General features: G+C 39.9%; 1 protein-coding gene across 1 annotated transcript; it reads right to left on the minus strand.

Moving 5' to 3' along the window:
- Positions 1 to 609: 609 nt before the first annotated feature.
- Positions 610 to 7,809, minus strand: gata4 (GATA binding protein 4). The gene is made up of 6 exons (XM_034579973.1): positions 7,293 to 7,809; positions 2,293 to 2,459; positions 2,071 to 2,196; positions 1,676 to 1,757; positions 1,341 to 1,504; positions 610 to 1,206 (listed from the first exon to the last, which is right to left on the minus strand). The coding sequence occupies exons 1-6, from the start codon at positions 7,807 to 7,809 to the stop codon at positions 1,081 to 1,083; spliced, it is 1,182 nt and encodes a 393-aa protein (XP_034435864.1). The 3' UTR covers positions 610 to 1,080.
- Between the last annotated feature and the right edge of the window lie 4,873 nt (positions 7,810 to 12,682).

A 12,682-nucleotide genomic window follows, 5' to 3' on the forward strand; every position in this document is an offset into this window, starting at 1 on the left:
GCGCCCTCTGCAGCCATGGGCGGGGATTAATTCTGTTGGGCTCCATGTCCAAGCGATTAAGTGGTTTTCATGTAGAGACAAAGACTGCGTAGTCCCACTGACCGAACTGAAACACAACTGAACAGTGGATATTACCCATGATCCCCAGCTTCCTGAACAGAAGCTGCTTCTGTAACAAAAACACCAAACTCTGTTGAGAATTCTTCATATTTTAAACGTTTCTTTGCTGAACATAGAAGATAAACACTGGGGTTTTTTTTATTACTTCTCTGGAACTTGCTGGACCTAATTCTGGCAATTGAAGCTGCGACTAGTTCCACACTTCTCATAGAAGATCATAACCGCTCACCAAAGTTAAATAGAGCAAGAACAGATGTTTGGGGTGAGGAGTGAGAATTAAAGTGACAACATTCTCCCTATTCCAAGTCATTGAACCTTTAAAATCATATTAAAGCTGCTATTTTAATGTGAAAAAGTTGCATAGTGTTGCATTAAGTTAGCAGCACATATGTTGTGTCCCATCCTGAGACAATGCTATTGAGTTCAGACATCTTTTACAAATGTACTACTCGGGTAAGTGTAAAAAATTGACCGTATGTGGTTGTTACTTTTCTTATTTATAAGAATTGTCCATGGTGCTAACATGTCCTGCTGTAATTCATTACTTTCATTTCTTGGGAGATTGTCCTCAATATTATCCTCAAAATGAAAAAATCGATTGAAATAAAAAGAACTCAGTGAGATAAAGTCTGACCATTACTGTTATTTGTCACTGGCTTATGTCACAGTTTGTGTCACACACTCGCATGGCGAAGAAACCTTTTTGTCTAACAAAGTTGCAGTTTTTCACATCAAAAGTTGCCGTGTGGATGGAATCACAGAGCTGCTCCTTCATAACTGTCAAACTCCATCCCGTCAGATGTCCATCTTTGTAGCGCCCTCCATTTGTCTGTCTCATATCTTTGCACTGTACAAACAGGCAATGTGGAATCATCCGCATCCACAGCAGTGGTCCACGTTCCCAGCACTCTTGTTATGTCAGGAGAGTTAAAGATGAGTTGGTTCTGGGTTGTAAGTCTTCTAAGCCAGGATTAGGCTGCTCCACGGCTCAGCTTTGGATCCAGAAGATCCGCTGTGGCCCCCGGGGGACATCTTGAGAGGAATGGCTCCACCTTGAGCTGCCATGTAGGCCGGCAGTGCTGAAATCTATAGAAAAACAGAAGAAACTGATTAGACGACCCATACAATTAGTCCACATCACTAACATCCACGTTTCCTTTCCAAGATAGGAAAAGATTAGATTCAATATTGTAGATTTTGTTTCTTTCTCAGCGTCTCACCTGTGAGTGTGCGCTGTGGTGTGTGAACAAGCTGTGAGCCTCCGGTTCTGTCTTTATCTGACGAGGCTCCTCTGTGCTGCCGCCGCTGCTGATGCTGATGCTGCCGGTGGCGTGGCGGGGAGTGCTGCCGGGTGTGACTGGAGTCCCCTCACAGCCTGGAGTCCCTGTGAGGCACAGAGTCGTGGTCATGTCACGTGTATAGTCAGAACACACGAGTGGGCCTTGAGACAAGAAATACACACTCAACCGGTAAGAGCAATAACGGAGGGATCTAAATGTCTGCAGGGATTTTGACTCAAGGTTTATTTAAAATCCATTAAATCATTGAAGCTCACCGGTTTGGGACTTGTTGAGGTTCTTGGGTTTGCGTTTGCGGGTCTGGATCCCTTCTTTCTTCATAGCCAGGGGTCGTGGTACCTGTCGAGACACCAGGGCGAGGGGAGAACTAAGTGAAATCTGATATCAAGTAAAGTTTTATCTGCTAATTTCTTAAGATATCGTTTTAATGGATTCCTGTCATCCTAGTGGTCTAATCGTTTTTTTAGGGATGACAAATTTTAAAACCCTGCAAACGCTCGAAAAAAAACGAACATTACATGATTTACTTATCTTCTGTTAGTTATATTATTATTGAATGACATGCACACATTCACCAATATGATGCCTAAAAAATGACAGGTTTAGGGTCAACTAAGAATATGTCTAAAATATGTGATCAAATCTCTCTTACCCCGTGGAGTTTCATGTAGAGGCCACAGGCGTTGCAGACCGGCTCGCCCTCTGCGTTTCGTCTCCACAGGGTGGTGGTGGTGGTGTGACAGTTGGTGCAGGACAGGCCCACCCTTCTCGAGGCAGACTGATTAAAGTAAAGAGAAAGAAGACGGTGATTCATTTGTCACAAAAGAAAATGTTTGTGAGGAACGAGCTGATTGTGAGTCTGGCTGTCACGCACCAGTCGTCGCTGGGGTTTGATGAGGGGCCTGTTGATGCCGTTCATCTTGTGGTACAGACCGCAGGCGTTGCACAGGTAGTGGCCGGTGCCGTCCCGCCTCCAGAGGGGGGTCGACATCGCCCCGCAGTTCACGCACTCTCGGCCCTCAGCGAAGTCATCGAACAAATCTGATCAGAGATGGCAAGTGAGAAATCAGGTTAGCTGAGGGAAATGTTCCTTTTGGTTCATGGAAAATGTACTGAATATCTTCACCGGCACAGAGGATAAATCAGTCCAAGATTTAAAATCCTCTTAATCATTGTTTAGTTGCCTGTTTTTACACTTGATTTCTGTAAAAAGTATTATAGTATTGTATTTGACTTTTATTTATATTGAGCTCCTTTTACTTTATAGCATTACTGAGCTGACCTGTGCCTCTCGTCCCACAGTTTTCATTGTACCGTTGACCCTGTGTTAACTTACATATGGCAAATAAAACGTGAACCATGGAGGTTATGTTTTCACCCCAGTCCGTTTGTTCGTGGGTTGGTTTGAGTGATTGTGAACAAGATTATGTAAAAACTACTTGACGGTTTACCACGAAAATTGGTGGACGTTTGTGGTACAGATCAGGGAAGAACTAATTAATTTGTGGCGCGGATCAGGGGGCGGGCCGAGGATGTTTTTACACTTTCTTTAACATTTTGAGATTTTTCCAACATTTTCGTTGAATCTCAGAGAATAATTCATGGTTATGGATGAAACATAAAGCAGGCATGTTTACGGGACTGAAATCTGGATCCAGTGAAATTAAATGTGGTTTCAGAAGGGGACTGTTGGGTCTTGGTGGAAGTCTGCGCTCCATGGTATTACTTAGCAAACCCTCACTTCATGAATCCAAAGAATTATATCCCTTATGCTCAGATAAAATGAACTTCCAATTGGGCTCGTGCCACAGACATTCTTTCCTGAGTCTCTTTAATAAACAGTCCCTGACAGGCTGGTTATATGGTACAGGGACATCTCTACACCAGCAGGAGGCGCAGGCCCACAGTTACAACAGGCCCACACAACAGCAGCCTGGATTCCCCCCTTATCTCCCAACTCCCCCTGCAGATAAAGAGCAGGCTGGAAATAGAAACGGAGTAGCGCTCCATCGTATTCAAATAGAGACTCTGTGTATGTCACATCTCCTTCTGCCTCTCAGATAGCACGGCATCTGATGAATGTAGTCGTCACTCTCTCATCTGACACATCACAAAGTATCTCCACAGAAACAGAGCAAAAGACGTCAATCTGCGTCGCTCTTTTGCCAAAACATAGCTTGAGAAACCGAAAAAAAACGTCAACGTAAAAATGTACATTTGAGTGGCATCCCAATGTGTTTTTTACCACACACTCCACTCTCCATAATTACTCCTCTTCAGAGAGTGTAAACCTGGCTGCCATCTGCTCCTCCAACGGTAACCGAACTGATACACAACCGCACGCAGGCCTCCACCAAGGCCGAGGGCCAAACAAGACACAGCGGGGCAGGCTAACCTTGAGCCAGGCAGCAATTGTAGCCAACACAACGCATCAACACGGAGACAATACACAAAGAGAAAATGACCGCAGCGTTCCACATCTATCTGAACAGAGGTTTTATTTTTTCCGCTGTACAAATGTCATTGTGTATCTTCTATCAGATACAGGCCGACTATCAGGGTGCAGTTTAAAAACAGCCACGCTAATGCTTTAGGAGACCAAAGGTGAACGTGGAGTGAAAGACTCAATAGAAGAGTCACTGTCTGTACAGGGTTTTTTTTTTATCATGACCATTGTGAAGTTAAGAATATGTTTCAGTGTAAAAGTAAGACAATGTAAATTTTATACTTTTAGTACATTTCAGGTTGGATTGTTGTACTTTTTCCTCCACTACATCTGATGGCTGAGGTCACACATTGTTTGGGATAAACGTAATTTACAAACATGTCATCAAAATATCACAAATTACTTCATTTACTAAACCAATAGCTATTATACGAACTATTTAAAACACTATATCAGTATACTGCTTTCACAATTTAACACCTAGAGAGGCCATTTTCAAGTAGCTAAGTTAATTTACTCAAGAACTGTACTTAAGTACAAAGGTAATGTATTTGTAGTCTGGTGCATTAAACTGTACATCAGAGGGAGATATTGATGTATTCTTTCTCCAAAAATGAATGAAATAATTTTTTACTTAAAATAATATCTTTTTACTCCGCTACTTTAGTTGTTTTGTGAATTGAGATTTTACACATGATGAACCTTTAAAATATAATGCGACCTTTAACATTAAACTGCTGCTACTAAGAGCAAAATTTACTCAGTGTATCAGTAATAATCTAATGATAAAATCTATAGTATCACTTTTACTGTTGATACCTTTGTTAATAATATCGATAAATAATTAAGATATATTATATACTAGAGGCACTTTTCTTGTAATGGGAATTATAATTTTTAAAGCTAAGTGTCATCACTTTTACTTATGTATTAAAACTCATACATATCAGAGTCATAATGCATTTTAGAAACTAAAATTAAAAAAAAATAAAAAAGCTTTTCTTCTCATTGAAGGAATTATTTGCTTGTTGACATTTACAATTTAAGACCAATTGTAGAAAAAATTATATAGAAAAGCTAAAAAAATCTAAAAAAAATGTGTCCCCCCCTGAAACTAAGTTCACAACAAGCTTTTAACTAATTTGCTTATAAACCATTGAAGTAGTTGTGATGTTTCTCTGGAAACGCAAAATGTACTATAAAAGAAATTAAAGCTATTTTCCAAAGCAAGAATTTAAGTTCATGTATCAGGGTAAATAAGAATTCGATTTTTTTATGTAATTAATATTAAATTCAAATATAATAATGTATTTATTATTAAAATAAAGCCAATTGTGATGTTATTTTTCCTTCTGTCATTGACTCAGAGGAAAAGTTACATTTCCGTTCTTTTCACCAACAAAAGAGACTTTCACTTTATGACTGACTGCCACTGAATGAATCGCTGATGTTTGATTTCATTTGACATTGTTATAAAACAATGTGATGCAGTCTCTGTATCAATAAACAGGAGCAATCAGTGAAGAGGCCACACTGTGAGTTCAGCGTGATCCTAATCAGATGAAGAGGTCAGATTGGATCAATGCTCTTTATCTCTAATAGCTGATGTTTCTTCATCAAACAGTTCAAGGGGACGACCTTGTAGATGTGACCGTTAAAGCTGTTCACATAATCAACACACAGGTCACACATTAATGGGCAGGGAGAAAGAGCAGCTAATAGCAATGAATGAGGAATTAAACTGATGTAAATTGGATGTTAGTGAAGTGATACTTCATTGTCTTAGATAAAAGATGCAGGGATTGAAATGGTTGAGGCCTCATGCAGCAGCTGTAGAGAAACTCAGGTCAAACTAACTCCCATTTGATTAGTTATGTGGACGACACAAGATGCAAGTCAAAGCATCGGAAAAGAACCTGAGTAAAATCAATGCATTGTGAAATCGCTGTGATCTCATAGGGTACATAGGCCAAATTTACTTCCAGCAGGGACTTAAAGTCAGATGTGAGCTTCGGGTGCAGCCCACTGTTAAATAACATATGTGTATAATATGAAATTTATTGAATCCTCAGTAAAAGAAAGGGCGGCTGATCTCTACTGATCCACAGGCTCATGACACAGCTCATAAATTATAATCCTCATAAACAGTGCTATCAATTCAGTTAAATATTAATGTCTATCACTTTGATTCAGAAAAATGTTTATGTTAACGTTTTACTCAATTTAAACATTCAACAATACACATGCAACAACCCCGACAGGTTAAATTACTCTATAACTCCACATCTATATAATCTAATTATAATATTCCAATTTGACAGATTATCTATTTGATTGATAACAGAAAATAATAATATAGTCGAAACAGAAATTAAAATGTTTATATTTGAACATATTTAAATGTTTTCTTTCATCAGTAGGCTAAGAGTATTAATTTTAATTAAATCAGCTACTTAATGTTGCTTTGAGTTTAGACAGAAAAATTATCTATTTAGTTAATAAAAGTAATAAATGTCGAATTGTATGCATTGTATTGCTAATTAAAAGTGTTGTTTACAGTCACAATCAAAATGATTTCTAACTTTTAGTTCAGGAATAAGAACAAGATTGTTTGAGTTCTTCGATTTGTTTTCCCGATAAAACACGTAATGAATCCATTTTATACAAAGTGATGTTCAGACTTTAATTGTTCTCTGACCCAACACTATAAATATTTATTATAAATAATTATAATACTATGAATCACAGCCTGAATAACTTTCTTAAATTCGTTATGATGTTATTGAGGGTGTAACGAGTTCAATATAGTAAATGAAAGTCTTCCTCATTCACATAAAAATAAATAAAACGTAAAGATAAAATTTGCATTATGAGTCAATGACGTATAATCAATTTGTATTTTTTTATCTGAGAAAATATAAATCATACAATCTATCGTGTTATATTGCTTTATTGTTGTATTTTTACCTATTTCAGGACTTTAAGATAATTGCAAAATAGTGGTTCCCTGTCAAAGCCTCAATCTTTTGGCTTAAAATTTAGAGATTATTTCAGCAACAGGCAAACAATTTCTCATAATTTTTTTTATTCACTGCACTAATGCATGTCAACATTTTGAGATGATTTCTGCAGCAGAACCTGGTTTTTATTTCAAAATAATAGTGATTCAGACTTCCGTCTCCTTCACGTGTGTTTGCATGGTCAATATTGCATCTAAATTAACTCCTGACAAATCCAAATAGCAAAAAAAATGATTTTAAGGTATTTCTTTCTCGTCTGGAGCAGATAGTTGGACGTTTCGTATTTTTTCTGGATGTCAGATAAGTTCAAACACATATTATTGCGGGAAATGCAGAATATTTTCAGTACGACTCTTGTATATAAAAATATGCTGAAATAAAAACTGCATTTATTTTCCGGTTGCTCACCTATGTTTGGATGCCGTGTTGGAGTAGCACCGGCCTGGAGACCGTGGAGGACCTGGCTATCGAAAGCGGACGCCGGCCACGACCCGCCCATGTTCGGGCTCATGTAGGCCGTGTACGGGCTGTGGTACGACCCGCTGAGGCCCCGGGCGCCGTAGTGCTCCCTGCCGTTCGCGGAGATGTTTAGCGGGCTGGTGTAAGAGGCTGCCGACTCCCGGGCCGCGGCCACCCCGGAGGACATAGGTGGGCTGGTGGAGAAGGCGAAGCGCGTGGACACCGGGGAGTGGTTGTACGAGGGCACAGAGTCTACGCCCGGCTGCGCCCAGGCGGAGTGGCTCGACACGGGGCTGCTCTGCTGCGAAACACCGGGCGTCTGGAGGTAAGGCAGCGCCGGGATCATGGGGGTGACGACCCGCGTCGTGGGCACATAAACCGGGGAGGTGCCCGCCGAGGCGTTGTGCAGAAATCCGGCCTCATAGGAAGGGGGTCCGTGGTTGGTGGTCATTATGCCCTGGTACATATCCTCTCCTTGAGGCTGCACATCCGTGTGGATAGATGGAGGAATGATGGATGCTTTTACGCACGAAATGACCGAGTGTTAACGCAGAAAATCCACAATCACCTGTGGTCCCTGTAAAAAAATCTGATGTGTTGTGGAGTCAAACACAACATGCGGAAAAGTAAGAGGAAAGTGAGAGAAGAGACATGAGAGGAGGAGGAGGAGGAGGAGTGAGTGACTTCAGCTTGTGATCAAGATCCAGCTGTTATCATCTCTCTCTCTCTCTCTCTCTCTCTCTCTCTCTCTCTCTCTCTCTCTCTCTCTCTCCCCGATGTTTGATCATTTCGACTTTCAGAATCGATTAACCAGATTGCAGTCTATTTTTATTTTAATCCAAATATCTGAGGTGGATTTGATTGATGCTGATTGATAACGAGAAAAGACAAATACTTTCGTATAAACTGGCTACAAATCAAACAAAATTTAGAAGAAAAGAATCCCCATGATGTTTTGGGGTTTTGATAATAATTTTGAGCTTTTTCCTTTTTTTTTATTTACGAGTTAAATTTACGAAAGTTTTCTTTTGAGTTATATGTCGTGTATCTCTCTGTTCTTTTCAGTTAGAGGTTGTAAAAACAGATACATTTTTATTTCTAAATGATGCTGTTCATTACTCGTTTTTTTTACTAAATTGATAAATATCTAGTTTGTTCCTGACTCGTCAGTGTTTCTTGTGTGTCTGTTGCGATCCCGTTTTGGCCTCTGGTGGTATTTGAAGTCATAATCTCATAGAGTTGTAAAAACATTTCTCCCACTAACTGAGAATAAAACCACTGGTATATTTTACAAGATACATTTGATTATGAACGAAGGTTTGATCAAGTGATCAATACATGTTTGACCTATAGATTATAAGCACGTGGCCGTAAGCTTATCAGTTTTTAAACCCTTTCAAAGTCTCAATAATCGGGGAGAGCAACTTATCTCATCCGATAGAAACAGGCCTGTGTGTGTTGGATAAATATTCTACACATTGATAGATATTTTCGAGGAACACTGCAGTAAAGATAACTCTCTGCATGTGTGGATATATCAGCTGTGACCTGCAGGATCTGACGAGTCGTTATTACTGGTTTGATTCGTCTGGTTTGAAACTTCTTCACCACAGTGTTGTTGTTTTTTTTCTCGTCGTGACAAAGATGATGAATGGCGCAGGGATGCTTGACGCCTTTAGTCGGATTTATACCTGTCATCAACACCAGTGAAACGTAAACACACGAGGCCATTTCATTGTGCAGCCACTTCCCACTGACAGCCTCCCAGTGAATTATGTGACCCTGCACAAGCTGCCAATAATGCGTGTGTGTGTGAGAGAGTGTGAGAGTGTGTGTGTGTTTGTATGTGTGTGTGTGTGTGTGTGTGTGTGTGTGTGTGTGTGTGTGTGTGTGTGTGTGTGTGTGTGTGTAATGTAATATATGTAATAATTGCATTATAAGCATACAGGCCTATTCAGGTTGCTCTGTAATGCCACTGGAATAAAAAGGATGAAACATAAAATACACAAACTTAGGAAAGTTGAACTTTAACAAGGCTGTTCTCTCACACTAATAAATGCTTTTAGAGTTATATATGTTTCCAATCTCAGGTATAACAAATAACTTTCCCTGCGATTCTGTTCCATCGGTTCGTATCCCTGTGTTTTATGCCATTGCAGTCCCCAGCATGTTAGCTTGATCACAGCTATGATTTCCAATGTCTGCTGCGAAAGGGACCTATTGAAAACTAAAACCAAAAGATGTTACCAATAAAATCAAATAATAAAACCTGATTAATGTAAGTGTCCTATAAGAAACACACCCTTTGCCTTCTTTACAACCATTTAAACTCGGGTTGGACAGTTTGCTCTTTGACCTTCCAGGGTCCTGCAGATGTAAATTTCTCTGTACATTTTTAACTCAACCTTTGCCAAGGAGGTTATGTTTTCATCTGCGTTTGTTTGTTTGTTTATTGGTTTGTTTATTTATTAGCAGGATTATGGTAAAACTACAGGACAGATTACCACGAAACTTGGTGGAAGGATGCGATAGAGGTCATGAAAGAACCCGGATCCAGGATTTTTTTATTTCTAAATTAATAATGCAGAGATCTTGATGAAAAAAATAACTATATTTCTATCTATCTATCTATCTATCTATCTATCTATCTATCTATCTATCTATCTATCTATCTATCTATCTATCTATCTATCTCGGGTGTGCAGAAATGGGGAACTGTCATCAATGTGTAACTGCAGGCTGATTACACATCCACCAATTGCCGGCTAATAATATGTCGTTCACCTGCGAGGGCGCAAAGTTGGACAACAGTCAAAGGTGATTCATGCTTTTATGGCTCCAGTTAATGTATAGAAGGTCAGACGGTGCAGAGGAGATGAATAGAACAGTATTGTTCTATCTGAGAGAATAAAGGGTGAACAGTTTACAAAAATACAGGGAAAAATCCGAGTTCATCCTCTTCTCTGTTATTCTACTGTACAGTGTGTGTTTTGATTTGTGTGTCAGAACATGCCAGGCTGTATCACTGACAGTGACAGAGGCCAGAGCTGTGTGTGTGTCTGTCTGTGTGTTTATAACCGTGATTCTTTGCAACTGTGTGTGTTTGCTGTCCGTGTGTATGAATGAGGAGGTGTTAGGTGAGGGACCAGATAGAGATGCTGGAATGTGGCGGACAGCAGCAGACTGTTGCAGAAGAAAGTGTGTGCGTGTTTTTGCGCGTATGCATTTGTGTGTGTGTCTGTGTGTGTGTGTGTCTCCAATTCCAAACCAGGCACCAGGAAAACTGTCCCCGTCCTGGCTGGGGCAGCGGCTCAATCATTTGGGGTCGGTGACTTTCTTTGGCCCTTCTTCCTCACACACACACACACACACACACTGAGGCTAGTAGACTCCTGGCTCCAGGAAGAAGACTTCAAATAGAGGAGCAGGAAAACCCCAGGAGGCAGAAGACCCTGTTAGCAGAGATGAGGGAAACACACACACACACACACACACACACACACACACACACACACACACACACACACACACACACACACACACACACACACACACACACACACACACACACACTCATGTCACTCAGTCGTACTCTTTGGTATTCTTCGTTTTGCAGACTGAGCTGAAAGTCCTCTTTCTTTTCTCTCTCATCTTTTTCTGAATCAGCTCTTCCTCGCATTAACTGTTTTATCTGATCACCACTGATCATTGAGGATTCACTCATGTGATAATGTGAAAATGTGAAAACAGTGCTAATCAATATCACCTCACAGTGTGTGAAACCAGCTCATAAAGACCCATGATTACATCTGATGACTCACACTCTACTCGCTTTTGTTCTGTTTATTTAGTTTGGTTTGACCTCATTGACTTATTTTCTTTATTCAGTCAGAACTTCAAATCAGGTATTTTACAATTTGAGACAACATGTGTTCATGGCACATTGTTTTATTTGTTACATAAAAAAATATCTAATTTGTCCTGGAATCAATTGTAAATGTGATTGTCCCCCTAATTTTATAGCTTCTGGATGATTTTAGTGACAAGTGACATTGTTTTTTATTGTTTGTTTCATGCACAGTATTTTACTGCTGTCTTTAAATTAAATTACTCAAAGTGTGTTTTTCCTTCATCATACTCCGTTTGCCCCAGAAATTATAACAGAGACAGACAAAGCCACAGGTAAAGCAGATATGACGCAATTAAAATGGGATCAAAATGAAACGTCCTGTTACCTTGAATAAAATTGTGGATTTCTCTGGATTTGAACATTGTTGGAAACATTTTGGGTGATGTAAGTACAGAAGTCAACAAAATATATAACATAGGTCTGAAGAAGAATTGAAAGATTGTTATTTTTCAGTCAGGAGTTTGCATGCTCTCTCTCGCTGTGCCTGCGTTCGTTCTTCTTCCTCTAAACTTCCCATAGGAGCATGTGACCGTCCAATTAGTTGTTTGTCTCTATATGTCAGCCTTGCGATAGACTGGCGACCTGTCCAGGGTGTACCCTGCATCTCGCAACATCAGCTGGGATTAGCTCCAGTGCCCCCCTCGACCCTTTTAGGATAAGCGGTGCAGCTAATGGATGGATTGTTTAAACTCTTGGCTTACTTGACATTAAAGCTGAGTTTGAGGGTAGGATAAGTCATTTAGTGCAATTAACCGACATTAATTCAATTAATTTAAATACACATTTGCACCCTGGTCTCAATGAGGTACTACAGTACATATATTTATATAGCATTAGTGATAATTTGATTTATTGAATAGGCACAAACTTCTTGTAGGATCATACATGGGGATTTGTGTGTTATTCTATGGTATCTGTGTGTTATGCTTGTGGATTAAGTGTGTTTGAGCAGGTAAGGTCAGGGAGTCACACCGGGGAGACACAAGTCCTCTCAGCAAGACACACACACACACACACACACACACACACACACACACACACACACACACACACACACAGCTTTAACCAGGAGTGTGTTTTTTTGAATAAATTATTAACTCCTCGGTTGCAGGTTCTCATGTGTCGGGCTCAAGGGCTGAATCGGACTCTTGGTTCACACTGTTTGAAGAGCAGCGCAAACACATCAGCCAACACTCAATTACACATGATAAGAATACAATTATCAAAATATCCTTTGTTCCCCGTGGTGTCCAAAGTTTGTAAAGCTACTTAACCAATTCACAAAAAACAAACGTTTGAATATTTCTTTGACGCTCGTATGCTAATATTTGAAATTCCACTCCTGGGTGTTGCTCGCTCAAAGAGCTAAGCTATAAAGTTAAGAGAAATCTGAATGAAGTTCTGTAGTCGGTCATGCAAAGCTCCACAA

This window comes from Hippoglossus hippoglossus, chromosome 24 (genome assembly GCF_009819705.1).
Source record: "Hippoglossus hippoglossus isolate fHipHip1 chromosome 24, fHipHip1.pri, whole genome shotgun sequence".
NCBI classification, from domain to species: Eukaryota; Metazoa; Chordata; class Actinopteri; order Pleuronectiformes; family Pleuronectidae; genus Hippoglossus; species Hippoglossus hippoglossus.